This window comes from Acanthopagrus latus, chromosome 8, assembly GCF_904848185.1.
Source record: "Acanthopagrus latus isolate v.2019 chromosome 8, fAcaLat1.1, whole genome shotgun sequence".
NCBI classification, from domain to species: Eukaryota; Metazoa; Chordata; class Actinopteri; order Spariformes; family Sparidae; genus Acanthopagrus; species Acanthopagrus latus.
Window position 1 is genome coordinate 14,128,381 of NC_051046.1, and position 18,708 is coordinate 14,147,088.

Sequence of the window (18,708 nt, forward strand, 5' to 3'; positions counted from 1 at the left end):
CACAAACGCTCTTGTTTTTGTGGTGTATGGAGAACTTCTGGCGGCGTGCTTTAGTAGAGCCGGTCTGCATTGCGTCGAAACCCTCCAACTCCTCCTCCTCCTACTTCTCCTGCTGCCCTCCCATCCCCATCCCCTCTCCTCTCCTCTCCTCTCCTCTCCTCTCCTCTCCTCTCCTCTCGCTCTCACCTCCCCTGCACTCGCATGTAAAACACACGGCAGAAACTTGCCTGACATAGTGGGGGGAACATTTGGACCTCGCTTGCTGCACCTGACTGTGCCTCCGACTGGCCATCTCGATGTTTTCAGCCTGCTCTCCGCGCTGAAACACATTCTGCCCGTCATCTCGTCTACTCGTTAAAAAAAGAAAAAAAAGAAAGAAAGAAAAAAAAAAGGTAGCAGATTCCTGCTGATGCAGTGATGTCTGGAAATGCCAAGGGCTCGCTTATTGCCCCTTACTGTATCTCCCCCCCTGAACTGCAGCGCAGGATCTTCTCCTGCGGTATACTGTAGGCTGTTCACGCCGCCGTGAGCAGCCACCGACGCTGCGGCTCTGCCTCTCCGTCTCTCTCCCCATCAGACCTGCCTGATTTTCATCTTGTTTTATCTCCTCTCGCTTTTCGCCTCCCTCAAGGCGTTTAGACCTATTTGCGGACACATCTGGGATGGCGATGAGCACAGTAAGGCTCTAGGCTTTCCCCATTTTTTCTTTTTTTTTTTTTTTTCCTCCCCCCCTTCTCTTGCCTCTCCGTGCAATGTAAAGTTGGCACATGACACTCACTGGTGCCCTGCTGTTGGATGATTCTACTCGAGGAGAAGACGCATTCAAGACCTTTCAAGATCAACCCACGGTAAGCCCCGAAACTGCTGACTTATACAGTAATGATCAGCGAGATTCTTATTTTTTTTATCGACAGCTGCTCTTAATGTAAAATAACAGACAGCTGCTGTGTTATGTGTGTTTTTCTTTTCTGTTTCGCAGAGGCATCTTGCCTCTTTTGCCCCGCAGTGAGGCTGTAGGCTGTATGCATGTAGAAACATCAGTACTATGAACTGTTATGCGTCACATCATATTTCAGGCTGGTTAGAGTGGCGTAGGATGGATCACTGCCATGCACCTTCAGTACAGAGAACCGTGGCGTTTGTTTGGTCAAATAAAGTAAACATCTGTGCAGAAACAACATCTGCACAGGACACAAAATACCCATGAAACTGGAATAGGAATTCTAATCTCGAATTGAGAAAATACCATGTAGTGCAAGAAAATCATCACAAACTCAATAAAGAGAGATTGTAGATGCCAATACTGTAGAAACATCTTCAAAAATCCTCATCACGGTGATTGTTTTTCTTTACCTTTACTACTGGACAGCAGCACTAATTGCAGGCTGAGAGAAGTAGATAAATAAATAAGGTGCAGAAAATGCTGAGCCAGCAAATATCTTGGCTGTTTGATCCCATTATTTCCTCCTCCTCCTCCTCCTCCACCACCTCCTCCTCCCCCTCCTCCTCTTCTCTCTCCCTCTCTCTCACTCTCTCTCTCTCTCTGGGTGACAGAGGCAGCAGTAACAACAGCAGCAGATGCACCGGAGAGCAGCAATGGTCAAGTCAGCGAGAACCGCAGTGGAGCCGCACTGAGGCAGAGCAGCCAACCAGCCCCCTCGTATCTGGGGACGTCTCCAACAATTTAAGGGGTGTGGGAAGCTGAGGAGTGGAAAATTTCCCCCACGAACCTGAATGCCTGCTCAGTCAGACTAACCGACATCCCAGCGCAACTCCTCCTCCACCTCCTCCTCCTCCTCCTCCTCTTCCCAAAATGACCGTGGTAGCAGCAGATAACATGGACGAGACCTCGGCTGTCCCAGGCCACCCTCAGGACGCATACCCCCCAGACCACAATGACCACGAATGCTGCGAGAGGGTGGTCATCAACATAGCTGGTCTCCGGTTCGAGACTCAGTTGAAAACTCTCTCCCAGTTTCCAGAAACGTTGCTGGGCAACCCCAAAAAGAGGATGAGGTACTTTGACCCTCTGAGAAACGAGTACTTCTTCGACAGAAACCGCCCCAGCTTTGATGCAATTCTCTATTACTACCAGTCCGGGGGTCGGCTGAGAAGGCCAGTGAATGTCCCTTTGGATATGTTCTCAGAAGAAATCAAATTTTACGAGCTGGGAGTGGACGCGATGGAGAAGTTTCGTGAGGATGAGGGTTTCATCAGGGAGGAAGAGCGCCCTTTACCTGAGAAGGAGTTCCAGCGTCAGATTTGGCTTCTCTTCGAGCACCCTGAAAGCTCAGGCACTGCGAGAGGGATTGCCATAGTGTCTGTGATGGTAATTCTGATTTCAATAGTCATCTTTTGTTTAGAGACTTTACCACAGCTGAAAGAGGACCCAGCAGGTCGATTCGTGACAGTCGGGAACACGACTGTTTATTACAAGCCAAATATCCTCACGGACCCCTTCTTCGTCATTGAGACACTCTGTATAATCTGGTTCTCCTTTGAGCTGATTGTACGCTTTCTGGCCTGCCCAAGCAAACCGGCCTTCTTCAAGAACATGATGAACATGATCGACATAGTGGCCATCATCCCTTACTTCATTACACTCGGCACCGAGCTGGCTGAAGACCCAGAAGACGGGGAGGGAGTGGGGGAGCAGGCAACATCTCTGGCCATACTCAGGGTGATCCGTCTGGTCAGGGTGTTTCGGATTTTCAAGCTGTCACGACACTCCAAAGGACTGCAGATTTTGGGGCAGACCCTCAAGGCCAGTATGCGAGAGCTGGGATTGCTGATCTTCTTTCTGTTCATTGGAGTCATCTTGTTCTCCAGTGCTGTCTACTTTGCCGAGGCAGAGGAACAAGGATCCTACTTTGGCAGTATCCCAGATGCATTCTGGTGGGCTGTTGTGTCTATGACAACTGTGGGCTATGGGGACATGGTCCCGGTCACTATAGGAGGCAAGATTGTAGGATCTCTGTGCGCCATCGCCGGAGTGTTAACAATTGCGCTCCCAGTGCCTGTCATTGTGTCCAACTTCAACTACTTCTACCACAGGGAGACCGAGGGAGAAGAGCAGGCCCAGCTGCTCAACGTCAGCAATCCCAACATCCCCTCTGAAACCAATTCCAGCCGCCGTAGTTCATCCACCGTCAGCAAGTCAGAGTACATGGAGATTGATGGAGACATAAACAATAGCATCGACAACTTTAGGGAGGCAAACCTCAGAACTGGCAATTGCACTATAGCCAATCAAAACTGTGTAAATAAAAGCAAGCTGCTCACGGATGTTTAGACACTAGTTAGGTACTTTGGGATCTCTGTGGGACCTTCATATTTGGAGTAGACCATCAGTAAGGAATGCTTCATTTACCTCCCCAAAGCACTCTATGGCATTAGGCCTCCAACTATGCTCAGCTATATAGAAAGGAAACAGAAAAAACAAAGCTCTTAGAGTATGTGACAGGTAGATAGAATAATTAATTCTTCTGATCCTACAAATATATAGTTACATCAAAAAGAAAACATCAATTATTACGCATATACACGGCTCCCTGGAGGACGCAGAGCACACACTGTCTTATCAGACGACGGCGTGATAATTAAAATCTTATGCATGGAGTACAGATAACATTTCAGCAAGTTGCACAATGCACCAGAAAAGTCTGCAGAGACACGCAAGCACCTGCAGCCAAGTGGTAAGCGCCAAGAAGTTAGGTGACCCCGCTCCCCCCTCCTCTCTCGCTCTCTCTTCTCTCTCCCTACGAAGGATCTACTATTCAGCAAAGCACCTTATAGGAGGAAGACTGATCTCTCTTGTTTGGATGTAAACAGACGGTGATCTACACGCTTCATGGACATCTGCAATGCTGCTGTTTTCCAGCAGATGCTGTAATTATGATATCACCAAGTGATTCAATGTCATGCCCTTTAGATGCAACACAGCACAATGATAAAGTGAGCTTCACACGAGCATGATTAGAGACTTTCCATTTTGATATCGGCATGCATGAGACATATCTCACATAATGGAAAGGATGTTCTTTTGGATACCTGCCCCCATCAACCCTTCTCATCTGTTTTCATACTGAGTGCACTGGATGAGTTTTTAATTTGAAATGCTAATCATTTAGAAGTATAGAAATTGAATGTTAAATCTTAAGGGAACAGTACATAAATGAGATCATAGCATGAAAAAAGTAACCTGCATTATGGTCTATCGACTAAGATACTTTTGTATCCTGGTATATTTAATGCATGACATGAGTATACAGCTTGTTGCAATTCAGGCACTCTGCAGTGTCCTATTGTCAGGGAAACTAAGGAAATAAAATTCTGGATGTTCCTGAATTGCGATCAAATATATCCAAACCCACCTTGAGGATGCAGAGTTTCTAAGTAGTCAAAGAAACTGAATAAATATTATCAAAAATGCATATAAGCATAATAAGCACCAATAACAGTATTACATCAATAGTGCAGTGCATGGACCTTCTTTGAACAAGAAATGTTAACATATCATTAGTCATGCTTCCATTTCCATGTCAAATTTTAGTACACATTGGTTTGGAGTCCGCTTAAAAAAGGATCAATACCAAATTTTCACTTCATATTACAGAGAATTATTCTGACATTAGTTGCTAGTGCCTTTATCCCTTTCACCAACAGGACCAGTGAAAGTGCCTCTGTGTACAATTGGATTTGTGAGGTTGAGCAGAGCTGGTTCACCTTCTGTTCTTGTGTTGATACACTGTTGGTTATGACGTTAATGATGCCAGATGAGCAACTTTGAAACAGCAGGTGATTGTGGTAAAAACGAAAAAAGGAAAAAAAGATCCATGGCTGTTATGCACAACCCAGTTTTCATACTGTCACGCACTTAATTATGCCCTTAAGCAGCAATGTATTGTACTCTGCATGTTTACCAATCCAATTCAAAAGGGAATAACCAGAGTTTTTGAACATATTTTATTTATGTCTGTAGTTTTTGTTCGTGCACCATGCATCCTTTCAGGGTCTCTACCTCAGTGAGGTCATTGCAAACTTGCTGCAGAGCCGCAAGCTTCAATGCAGGGCTTCCTATACCATAATGCAAAATGGAGCCTTAAGTGTAAACTGCAGTCATGCAACATTGAATGTGAGAGTCCCAAAGCATAGCCTTTACACAAGCACTTAGGGCAAATAGTGTACTACAATCCCGCTCCTTTTTTTCTTTCACTTAAAGCTACGCACAATCAAAACATTCATTTCTAGGGAGTTTATATAGATTGTTTGACTCTCCGAACAGGATGAGATTGACTTTTTTATATGTTAGTTTCTTTGAAACGATGGAATCTGAAGTTATTGCTGTGCCGCTGGAACACACCTGAACGTGTGTTTCAACACACATGTGAAGATGTTATTTATGGTTTTCCAATCTGTCATCCTACAGTCCGAGGGCATTACGAATCACAGCAAAGTGTGGCCCGTCTTTTTGCACAATCATTTTGTTCTACTGCTTGACCCATTACTTTGCCTGTGAGATTTTCTTTTTCCTTTTTCACTGTGCTTGCTCATGAGTAGTGCATTGTTTCTCAGCATATTGTTCCAGACGACTAACTGCAGATAGATTTGGACAGATTGTAATGACTACTTGAAAATTCCCAGCTACTGTACATCAATCTACACTCAGTATTAACATTATTTCACACACATGATGGGAAGATTTTGTACTGTACTGTATGCTCTTTTTTCATCAGTGCTCACCTGACAAGGTCCTGTAAAAAAAAACACTCCACTGCAGTGCTACTTGAATGTCATAGATGTTTCTGTTGGTGCAATGGCTATCCTTTGTGGTGCTAGTACAGGACTAACACTGTTGTCCTGTGACATCACACGTTATCTGAAGCATCAACTGAAGCGAGCCTTTGTTAAATGTTTTGGACGAGACATCCTCCATTCTTTAATTCTTTGTTTTCTGTTTTGTTATCGGTGGCTGGTTGGTTGATTAGTTTAGGGCAGTGTTTGTCATTTTATTTGGAACTGATCTTCGTACTGTACTGCTGAAGAGTGGCTGCCTCAGGTGAGGTCAAAGCCTTGCTAGATGTCAGTAACTTATCATGAGAGCAAAAAAAGATACACATTTGTGTCAGGGATCTTCAATTTGTATAGGGTTTCTCATTCAGAAGGACACCAATAATACCCAACACCATACATTATATTACTATATATAGATTGATATAGGCAATTATAGTAGTCTCATAAATGCAGCTATCAGGAAATTGTTCGCTTTGGTCACCAGTTTCTTGTAAGACTCATGCTTGAAAGTAGTGATTGTGTGTAACATGTTCTGCAGGAAACAGCTGAATGTGAGGTGAAGAAAACACAAATGATACCCCTCACATTAGCAGTGCTGTCGCTACTCTTGCTGTGAGGGCATGTATGGATGGTGCTATGCATTGTATTACCCAACAGAAACATGCATTCTTAACAGCAATAGAAATAACAGATCGCCTGTTTCTTAGATGCTTTTTGTAAAAAAAAAAAAAAAAAGAAATAGTAAAACAAATCTATTTTGAATGTCAAAGAAGCTGCGATCACTTGATAGATAACTCACAACAGGGCTGTTTATGTACCAACCTCTTACCCTCTGTTCTGTGATTTTGTAAGGTCAGTGGGGTCGGATGTAGAAGTGGAGATTTATTGAGAGAAACCCGCGAAAAATCCAAATATAGACTTTGCAAGAGTTGCAGTAACCATTAACCAAGCAGGTCGGACTGGAGTGGTTTTGCAGTCAGGAAGTAAGGCTGCTGAGGGGTTCAGTCGAACCTGTAACACCGTCCCAAAGGGACAGCCCGTAATGCACTTACAGAGGATCTGTCGTCAGTTCACTGGACTGATCAGCTGTTTGAGAGAAAGTCAGAGAAGGTGCCTAAAATGTTTTACATATTCATTTGTTTAGCTTACTGTTAGATGTTACGCTTCTGCAAACAAACACGAGCGAGAAGATCTAAAAAAAAAAAAAAACTATGACGACATTAACTGAATTCAACTATAAGAAAAAACATGAAATGTCAATAGAACAAAATGCAATTTAGCTACAATAGGATAGAGAAAAGTAACCACTATATACCGCAATTACGTATGGAAAACAATTTTAATGTATGTTTTTATTTTCCCTTCGTTTTTTTTTGGTGGCACTGTAACATGACTGATATAGGAAGAACATGCCATATACTGGAATATCAATGACAATATGTTCCTCTGGCAAGCCATGATAATAAAACTACTGTATTATGATCAATTGCTATACACTAAATGATATGGACAAGAAGTGTACTATTATCAGAAAAAAACAAATGGTTTGTCTTATTGGTTTCAAGAGAGAGAAAAAAAAAACAGGATTCATTCAAACACCATGTTCACATTTTTCCAATCTCCACTGCTGAACCTACTGCTATAATGTATCTCTACAGAAACCTACTAATCGCAAAAAACTGCATGGTCGATGGAAGACTGCATGAGTTTTGCCTTTCAAACTGTGGATCAATGATAATACAGTTGCATCATTTTAAAAAAGAAACCCTTGCTTTCATCTGCACCAAGGCTTCCTGTACGGCCCTGTTCAGATGTTGTCGTGAGACGTGTCCTCTGCTGGATTTCTTAAAAGCACCTTTAGCGCTGACCTCATCACTCGGACGGCGTTGGGTTTCCGAGCCGTTCTCATCATCTGTGTGTGATTTTCAGGTCGTGCTTGCTAGGCTGTGAATGTGAGCAAGGACATTAAGGGCTAGTTTCTCAAACTTTATCTCTATTCTCGGACTGAAACGCTCTTTAAAGTGACATTTTGTGCAATCGTATCTCAGTCATGACTGTAGTGATACTGTGTTGTGGGAAACATGCCCATCATGTCTAAGCAGGGCCTGTGCCGCACACACCCTCCTCTGTACTACATTGGTTTTGAGGCATTGTTTGCTGAAGGTCTTGATATTGGACTGCTTTCTGCCTGCTGAGGAGGCACTGAACAGAATCAAATGTTGGGATGTTGTGCACCTCACTCACCAAAGGTGATTATTGATGAGATCTTGTTTGTGTTGTTTGATGGCTATGAGTTTGTCTGTTCTGTCAGGAATGCACATTTTATCGCTAGCAGCAAGTTTTGGAGCAAAGCGCAAAAAGGACTGTTGAACTCTTCATCCACAAGCAAACCAAACTCTGATTGTGTTACCTAATCCAGCTGTCATTGTCACGTTGTGTTCAACAAGGATTATGCTACAATGTGTTCAGTTTGTCAGATGATGACAAAGGCATGGTCTGTGATCTATGCAAGGGTTGTTATTTTTCTTTTTCTTATATCACTTATGATTTCACCTTACATTACCTTCAATAAATTTTTAAGGATCTGCTGGTGTATGCTCATTTCGGGATGGGGGTGTGTATCTGCACTGTGGACCTGCGCGAGAAGCTACATAAATAAAACCATCTTGTACACTAAGTTGTCACAGCCCTTTCTGCATTGCGCTAACAGGAGAAATATGCTGCAGTGTGCATTGTTACAGAACTCTAAGTCTCAATCTAAATGTGTCCTACCTCTGTACTTCAGTACCCTCTCACTGAGGCCATTAGCGGTGATTCACGGGGCTAAGGTAATGGTTCCACACTAATCCTCGTGTCCCAGGAGAGGCACGTTTACCTCTGTCATTCCCTCCGAGCTGTTACACACCTCAGGGGCCTGAAGAGCTCCTCTTCCTCTCTCTGCTGCCTCCTGTACTCACACAGACACATGCTTTAAACCATCCGAGCGTGACTCTGAGGTGCTCTGCATGTGCTGAGTGTAAGTTTCTGCAGCTCACAATTATTTTCCTTCATGATCTATAAAATTTTGCCTAAAGCTCAAGGTGACACCCTATCTAAAGATATTCCGTGTACCGTCACATGAGACAAAGAGAAGCAGCAAATCCTAAATGTAGTTGCTGGCTCGAGGGAATGTTTGGTATTTTTTGCTTGGAAATTGATTAAAAGATGAATAAATTATACTTAAAGCAGTTGCCAAATAATGCGAATCCAATGTAACCTTTGAAAGCATACTCTAAAACATCTTGTTTCTAAGTGTGATTTTGACAACATGTCAGATAAAACCTCATAATCAAGAGGTCTTTTTTATGCTAAATGTGTGCAGCTGTCGAGGGCAGCAACCCTAAAGCAGCGAACAAACAAACACATCCAGTCACAGAACAGTCAAAGGACAATCAAGCGAATGGAACTGAACTATGTGGGCGTAATTTTCTGGGTGTGAAAATGATTCATTCCCACTTCTGTCCTCTGACTGCGTGAAAGCTGAACACTCGTGGAGAACATTGGACAGCAGAGGCATCACGCTGAATGCTGCAGCTCATCTGTCTCCCTCTCTGTCCGTCCATCTGTCTGTCTCTCTCCATCTGTCTCTCCCTTTCTCTGTGTTCCTGTCCCTCTCAGTTCTCTCTGCCCGCCGTCAGCTCCCTGTGTCTGCAGCCCGGCTCTGTGTTTGCTGTATGGTGACCTTAACGCAAGCGAGCCTCCTCTTCCTTGTCCTCTGCATTGCCCTCAGGAAATGCAGCACTCCTCACTCTGCAGGCAGCAGCAGTAAGGGTGGGGTAAGCTGGCACCGGTCCCAGTCTTCTTGCACACACATACTCTCTCTCTCTCTCTCTCACTCTCTCTCCCCCTCGCTCTCTTTCTCCCTCTGTCTGTCTGTGTCTCTCTCCATCTTTCTCCCTCTCCTGAGTGTTGTGAAGCTCCACTGGACTGTAATATTACAGAAGAGGAGCTCAGTCATGGTGGAGGATATCACACCTGCTCTCTCTGTTGTTATACTTATCTTTTTCTTTCACACGCACACAATTCTAAATCCAACCATGACTGCTGGATAACAGTCGACATGCTCGTGTTTACTTTTTCCGCGTCCTCCGTGACCATTTGTAGTGAACGAGTATTTTTTTTTTAAAGGCCGCACTAAATATTTTATCATCGATGGAATAAATGACTACGTGCGATGTGAAAGATGTTGCTCGCACAAACGCAGCAGCAGCAGAGCGGCATCACCTCACTCTGCCGTGCCTTTAAGAAGTACTTTAGCATCTTTCTGCCATTGTTTGGTTGAAACTATAGTTTACAAATGTTAATATTTACAATATTGATGAGGTAAGAATACAAACTCTGAATAATAACTGAATAAACAAGCTGTTTAGGTCTCTAACATGTTTGTCCTAACAGCTTTAGAGGCAGATTCAGTATGTGTGATTTTTAAAGTTTGCTCCACTGCCCCTAAGGAGCCAAAAAAATTACCCCCACACAACATCCAGTTTCATTATATATAGGATGAATTCATCCCCCCCCAAAGATCACAATTCAGTCATTCTCTACTCAGTCTCGTGCTGATGGAAAGCTGGGTGAGGTTTCTGGAGCTTCACAGCAAAACAGTGTTGCAGCATTCTCCTAAACAACTGATGTAGATGGGGACTTGATGGCTCCATACAGCTCGTCCAGCATAAACCAAGTCTCTTGAAGCCCTGAGATCCCAAGACGAACTGAAAAGACGTTATTTTTTACAGCCTTGATGCACAGTCGAGCTTGTGCAGTCACTTCAAGCTGGGTGCATGCTAAACGCTTAGCTTTTAAAGGTGCGTAACTTGTTTCTTTTCAAATCAGTATGGGATCTCTGGGCATCTTGAGACTTGGATGATGCTGAAAGAGCTGAATGGAGCCTTTTTTTTTTTTTAAGTTACATTTTAAAACAATTCCCATCTACTTCAGTTGTTTAAGAGAATGCTACAAAAGGGTTTTCTAGTGAAGGGTCACTTTGCAAAGCTGATCACCGTAAGTTGAAGTTGGATGTTTATTGTACACTTCAGGTCAACACCTGTGCCCAGGTGTCAGCCTCCACTTGCAAACGAGAAGCATATAATTGACAGTGGTTTAAGCCACTGTCTTGGTAATCCCTGATCAGTGTGTTGGACTAATTGAGGTGCTGTCGGTCAGTGGTGCAGTAGGCCTACACCAAGCTTAACGCTGCCTCCTCATCCACCCTTTACACTCTGTCTCAGTGCTGCCTGAACATATCACTCTGAATGCAAAGTCGTCAGTCAGCTGTTGGAAATGTTTTCCTATGAAGCAATGAGTGCTTACAGCAAATGTACTGTGCTCATCCCCTCAATGCTTCTGTCTTTCGTTCACACACACACACACACACACACACCCACACACACACACACACACAGAGGATGGCTGGTTTGCCTGAGTCAGGCCTCTGGCTCACTTGATATTCCCCGATCGATTTCTTTGAAGACAGACACTCATCCCATATCCCTTGTACAAAAAACGCCATTCCTGTTGACGTCATCCAAAAGTTTCTCAAGGACCTTTTCATTGTGGCCCAATCAGCTGTGCATGCACAGTATCGTGTGATTATTCTGTATCAAATCGCAAGTGTCCTCTGGTGTTGGCTTTACTGCTCTGTAAAACCAAATCACTGAGATGCCTGTGCACAGTAGTCCAGCTCTAACATCCTCTTCTACAGTAGGTTCTGAATGTTAACAATGTGCAAAATAGCTTCGACAGCATTATTGGATCTCCCATACTTGAGCCAAAGCCCTTGGGCCTAACACCACCCCACCCCCAGGTCCAAGCCCACCAGTCTCTCTTATCCCCTTGATCCCCGAGGCCCTCTCTCTGGCCCACTTCCTCTTTGCATTACCTCTATCAGGCCGGGCTGCTGACACACTTGTTTAATAATTAAGGGCACGTCCATAATTTCCCCGTCCTTGTGGAAGTCTACAAATGGTCTCTGTGAAACTCAGGCCAGTTAAATGTATCTCTTTACCTCAGGCCTCTGACAGCTCTACATAACTGTAGTGATTCGAAAACGATGATACAATCTGGTGAAGGTAGCGGCCGTGAGATCAGAAGGAGTGACTTCATCGTAAATTACCCACTGATTCATTTATCCGTTTATCCAATTTTCTTTGACGTGGACACACTCACACGTCATGAAGTGAGTGTCTACCATGACACCGCGCTCTAAGAATAAAGCATGATAGAGTACATAGACTATAAACAAGCATCAACGTGTCTGTCTGTCCGCCATCCCTTTATGTGCCCATTAAACAGTCTGTCTATGAAGTGATCAGTCCGTAGTTTTATCCACCGTCCTTGAAAAGAAACGGCGCTGGAACGAGTGTCTACAGACGTGCGAGTGGCTCCATGAGGCTCTATCAGTACTTCATGCTAAAAGCTAAAATGCTCATAAAAACAATGCTAACATGCTAATGTTGAGCAGACACATTGACCACGTTCGCCATCTTAGTTAAGTCGGCCAGCGCGGCCAACATTTAACAATCGGCACTTTGTATTCGATGTTATGTCTCCCTCTTGAAAACGCAGGGCAATGAAGACAACAACCAACGAAAAGAAGTTGTGAAGTGGTAGAAGTGACAATATAGGTGATTGATTCAGTGCTTAACATGATACTTCACAACAAACATTCTCAAAACGTGGGGCAGGATGGGACAAGGTGGTTTTGTCAGAAAACAGAAATTAGCATAATCAAAAAAAAACCCAACTAACGTCCAAAACAGTTGGCAGCGAGCAATAACCAAAAAGAGATGTGAAAAAGAAGAGAAAAAGTATAAACGTCCTCAACCTCCCGACACCACCCAGTATTCTCAATAAATCTGCTAAAAACAATGCAACACAAAGGCAGTTTCCTGTTGTTGAAAGCCCGGATGTTGATTGGCCAGCTCCATATCTGTTGGAACTTATGGGCAGCAAGACCAGACAGCACCTAACATAAGTCACAAACCAAAGTACTGGATAAATTGATTCTTTTAACCTGATGATGGTGCCAAATTGAAGGTTTAGTAATCACAAAAGCTGTTTCATCTGGAGTATGGATAGTGAGTCTTTTTGGGCCGGTGTGCGTTTCATATGATGTTGTAATTACATGGTTTGGCCACTGTGTCAAATAGACTCCTAAGTGCAATTCCTGGGGGCCTTAATCCTGACACTTGAATGTTTCAACCAAACTTGATGGCGGTCGATCTAATAGTTGTTGAGACACAACTTCATGGCGGCACTGTAAGAAAAGCAATTCATCCTCTGGGGACCACTAATGTCTGTACAAAATTTAAGAACAACCCTAATAGTTGTTGGGATATTTCAATCTGGACCAACTGGACAGATGGACCCACGCTGCCATCTCGGCATGGCTGAAAAAAAAAAAAAGCATAAATCTCTCACCTTAATGTTAGATCAGTTAGTGTATAATCTATCCAGTTATGGTAGAATCTGTCATCAGTGCTCCTGGTCTGGACGTGTCCTTGTGGTATCAGGCGATGTGGATCTCAGTTTACATGCTCCTCCTGCCCGGTGTGCAGTGTCAGCGTGCTTGTCTGGGGGAGAAAATTCAAAACTTAACATCAACGTAAGCGGCGCTGTGACCTTCCCGCTTCAATTACATCACCGCCCAGTGCTCAAGGAGGCTGGCAAAAACAAAACCACAAAAGGATATCACTTGCCTTGTTTGTGAATGCTAGGTCACTGTAATGCTGGAAAAGGTGTTCAGTAGTTGATAGCCTCGGCGGTCCCTGGCGGGGGAAGAAGTGATCTTTTAAAGGAAAAATTTGGTGTTTTGGGAAGTTTGTTTTCTTCTTCTTTCGTGTTATCAAGAGTTGCGCGAGAAGATTGATTAATTTAAATATTAATCATATTTATTGAGGTTTAGATCTTAATAAACAACACAGTTTACATGTTTGATATGGAGAAGGAGGAAGTATATACATATTAAATCCTAACCCTTTACGCTGACTTCAACACGCGCCATACGTGTAGAATGGTGTTGGGAAAAATTAGCATGTCCATCCGAGTGTGATGTTCACATCACTGGTGATAAAAGACAATAAAAACCTCTGAATCCCAGGAATGAATGTTGGTTTCACCCTTTTCCAATGAGCTGATGTTGTGATGGGAGGCTGATTTTGTTACCCTAGGACAAGCCAGGCTAGCTGCTTCCCCCTGTTTCTGTCTCTGAGCTAAGCTAAGCTAAGCTAAGCTAAGCTAAGCTAAGCTAAGCTAAGCTAAGCTAACCAAGAGCTGTCCCCAGCTTAATGTTTACCCTACAGATGCCATAGTGGTGGCTAATCTAACTCTCAGCAAGAAAAGACATTTTCAAAAATGCTGAACTACTACTTTAAAGATGATAGATACATTCACTGGGCTTCCACTACCATCAGATACCATTTATATAGTTGTAGCTCAGTCTTAATTAGGTCTTTCATTCAACACACTACTGTAATCTATTGATTTCGTATCACTCCTGAAACTGATTTTAAACTCTAACCGTACGTGACATATCGTCTCATCTGATGATCAGGTTAAATATTGATAGCTCATAAATAGCTGTCATGTCAAAAGCCAGAAGAGGAAAATAAAAGGAGTTTTTCTTCCTGCGATTACAAGAGAGTACACCAAGACTTTGTTGGACATAAACCACCGTCCATGTTGCTCTACATACAGACCCCATACAGCAGCGGAGCCATTACATATTGTAAGATGATGGAGGGGCACGTCAGTTTTCCTGCCCAGGACACATTAACTGGACTGCTGGTGGAATTTACAGTAAAGGCTTGTGTGGGTCAGTTGAGAATTGTCCACACTGTAAAAAATATCCACTCCACTGAGTCATTCAATCTTGCAATTAGTCTCTCTAAATGCAAAAAAGGAGACAAAAGTTAAAATAACTTAATGTATTTATGGTGCTGATTTCCTCAACCTAAGTGACTGTATGTACAGTTTTCTTTATTAGTGAATTTCTACCTAATACCGCTACAAAAAAAGAAAAGCAAAGGCCCACAGAGAAGTGGAATTACTCAGTCTGTCAGGCATTTTTCACCTTTAACAATGTTTAATTTATTTTCATCATGTATTATTCTGCTCACTGTTTTCTCCATTAATTGATCAATAGTTTTTATTTATAAACCATTAGGGAACTGAAACCTATCCATCACAATATCCTGGAGCTCTTGACTTCAAATGTCCTCAACAAGGATATAAAACAAAGAAAGGTGGTAAATCCTCACACTGAAGAGGCTGAAATCGGAGAATAATCACAGTTGTGTATTTGAAAAAACGATCGCCAGAGTAGTCTCAGATAATTTACGGAAGACCGGTTAATCGATTAATTGACTCATCATCTCAGCTCTACTTTTTATAGCTTAACATGAGACAACATAACTTGTCAACGTGGTCATTTTTTGCAGTGCATGCAGCTCGACTGGCGAGAGAGCCTGTCAAAGGCTGACAAATGGAGAGAGTGCTTTCTGCTGAGAGCTGTCCCTACAGGTTTCCCCTGCAGGCAGCCAGACCCGGGCCAGGAAATATATTTATTCATATCATCGACCATCAGAGTGTTGTCATATGGATACCACATAACCTCGGAGTGTGTTCAGATCGTCGTCCTCGGTGACACACATGAAGGTTTTTATCTCAAAGGTTTGGGTGAGATTAATAATAATGTCTTTTTAGAAGATGGAGGGAGCTAATCAGCAGCTGAGGGGCCCCTGACCTGTGACTGCTGCTGTTACTTGCTGTAAAGTCGCAGAGCTTCGTTATAGGAAGTGACGTCCTGATCACAATCGTAGCCGTCCTAGCATCGTGGTTCTTGGAATGCAGTGCTGGTCTGCTGGCTTGATCCATAACGTTTTTGCAGAATGAAATATCTCAACAGCTACTGAATGGACTGGCATAAGAAATTGCACAGACAAATGTGAATCCCCAGAAGATGAATCCTACAGAGTTTTGTGATGCCTTGACTTTTTCTCTGGCAACACCGTGATTTCAATGTTTGTGGTTTAAAGTGAAATGTCTTGACAACTGTCGGATGTTCACCACAGGATACATTTTTATTATCTTTGGTAATCCCTTAAAGATATAAAATGTAACATGTCTGCATTAAAATGTTGAAAAAAAATATATATATGGGTGTCATTTTTGTATTTTGTAAGCATGTGAACCTTTTGTGAACCTTCTCATCTCTTGTTCTTTTGTTGCTCCATTATCTTGAATTTGTTACCTCCTTCTTCGTTTACTGATATTTTCTTTTTTTCATTTTTGTTGAACTTCTCCTTTAAGAAAAAAAAGGATCGCTTACAATACCTTATACAGTGTGCTGCAGTGTTTAGTATAAAATCTGTTCAGGACACTGACAGCGTGGCCCTTTTGCTAACACCTGAGAGTTCTGGTTCATCTGCAAGATTTCACCGACCCCAAACGACCCCCCAAATGATGCACCATTGTTTTGTACTTGCTTTGCATTTACCTGAGTCTCAGATTTTTTTTTGCTTCTGTGTTCCTGTGTTTTGTCTCACAATCCATCTATGCCTCTCAGCACTGATGCTCAGCCACTGCAGCTACTGTGCCCTCTCCACATGCCCCCGTAGCTGCAGTCCTCAAGGAAAGCGAGATTTCAGCAGTTTAACAGACTGAACCCCCGCAGAGGACGGCTCTGTGGAGAGGAGGAGTGAAAAATCAGGGCTTTTTTTTTTCTGCTTGTCCTGAACACCTGAGTTAAAAGCCGTTTGTCGACATTTATTCGCCAATGCTCAGCATATTTCATTTAGACATTTACAGGCAGGGATTTGAAGTCAAGCGTGCTTCCATTGCTGTTACAATCCCAATCCTGGTGCGTAAAATAGGAATAATTTACTGCTTTTTGACCCCAGGTCTTTTTAACATGCATCTAAAAGGTGATTTATCTCCACAAATTACCTGGAACCTCTTTTGCTTCATCATTCATCCTCACTCCAGAGTCCTTCCCTTCCCCTTATGATAATGAGCATGAATATGCAGTTTCAGCAAAGCAAAGCAAGCAAATCAATAAACTAATCAGTCATTTAAGGGCAACACTGTGTGCCACAGAGCACTTAATAATTAAGTCCAAAATGCTTTTAGGCAAATTCCGAGCCAGTCTTTTCCCACCAGAGCGGGGATTTTTCTTATAGCCGTGTAGAATAAACAGATGCTGTTCTTGAATATGTCAGGTATGCATCATCACAAAGGTACCTCCATTATGTTTCAGTGCGGCGTGCGTGTGTGAGTGTGTGTTGGTCCGGGAACACTCTCTGCACAGCTCCCCCCCCCCCCCCCGTGCTGCTGCTGACTCATTGTCACAGCAGCCCCTGAATCTGCTGCCTGCCTGTGTTATTCACACACTCACCTTCCTCTGCTGGTGTCTGCTCAGCACCTGGAGCCCAAGACCAGCTAGGTTTCACCCACATGTTCGGCTGCACCAGGACCAGAGAAGATGCTGGCGATTAACACATCGGTCGACCGCCAGGGAAGAGACTGTCGATTATTTTATTAACTGCATTATTGTTTGCTGTCACTTAACAGGAGAAAAAAGAAGGAGAAGAAAAAAGAAAAATGACCAACATTCTCTTTTTGCAGCTCTTTCTTTTTGGTTTCCACTACTTTATGCCCACCTATTAAGCATTAACAATCAGCAGACAATATAAATAGTTAATAAATGGTTTATAACACACTATAATGTGGTTGTAAGCAGATATACAGATCATTAAAGCTATAGCTCCTTCTGCTGGCACCCATTAGTCGAGGTGGGTGAAAGTACAGGGTATTTTGTTCTACATCAACTTAAATGTAGCTAAAAATCAGTAATAGTACAAGTTTTAATTATTGGCAGACACTGTACAATAAACACTGATTGGCTTATGAATACATTATGGTGTGTTGTAAATTAGATATTTGTTTTTATACAATCAAAGAAAGAAGGGGCTCCTTATAACTGAAGAACTTGCCTGATAATCTTCACATTTTTAAGTTTTCCTCACTATCAAAGTAATGCAGTGAGTTATTTATATATCCAATATACTGCTGATAGGTAATTCGGCACGTTTTCGTGGTGCAAATTTGGCAAAATGAGGCCCACAGCTAAATGACTTCCTGTCTTATCCCCTTCACTTTGAAAACCCCCTGGACTCAATGATAACTTCAATGATAAGATTAACACAAAATGAGTCCGGACTAACTTCGGATCGGCCTCCTCGACACTGCAAAGACCAAGAAAAATCAGCTGTCTGTTGTCAGTCCTACACAAAGTACAGTATGTGAAAAGGGCAAAATAGGGCACCTGATTCAGATATCTAACTATAGAAATAGTGAAGCCTCTGTAAGAGTATCGACTGCGCTCCTCCCCCCCTCCTCCGTGTCTGTGGATTTTACAAGTCTCTGCTGCAGGTATCTACTGCTGCATTGGCCGAGGAGAGTGCAGGGCTGCTAACTGAAGGGCTGCAATATGCACGCGTGCTCTGCTCCCAGCAGGGCTACTACACCGACAAGACAAATGTGTAACACCGAAAAATGATGACACCTCATTATTTTCCGCATTTTAGTTGCATTCACTCATTTAATAAGCCTAACAAATACCTGCAAGCGTTGAAATCATTATCTAATGGGAATAAAACATGGTGTATGTGTAAAACTGTAGCATCAAGTCATTCTGTGTAACCTTGTGTGCGCTCGAGTGAAGTTTGACTGCAGAGCTTCATCACTGACAGAGTGATCTGCCCCCTAGTGGAGGACTTAGGAATGACAGACAAGAGTGACTCTAAAGTGACCTTCCTTATACACAGTATGATGGTAATTACTTAAAGTACATATATTATGAATCAGCAGACAAACACCAGC

The 18,708-nt window shown here is 43.0% G+C and overlaps 1 protein-coding gene across 1 annotated transcript; it reads left to right on the plus strand.

The window, feature by feature from the left end:
• The first annotated feature begins 207 nt into the window (after nucleotides 1–207).
• Nucleotides 208–8,378, plus strand: kcna1a (potassium voltage-gated channel, shaker-related subfamily, member 1a). Its single transcript, XM_037108516.1, has 2 exons — nucleotides 208–848; nucleotides 1,555–8,378. The coding sequence occupies exon 2, from the start codon at nucleotides 1,814–1,816 to the stop codon at nucleotides 3,290–3,292; it is 1,479 nt and encodes a 492-aa protein (XP_036964411.1). The 5' UTR covers nucleotides 208–848; nucleotides 1,555–1,813; the 3' UTR covers nucleotides 3,293–8,378.
• The last annotated feature ends 10,330 nt before the right edge of the window (nucleotides 8,379–18,708 follow it).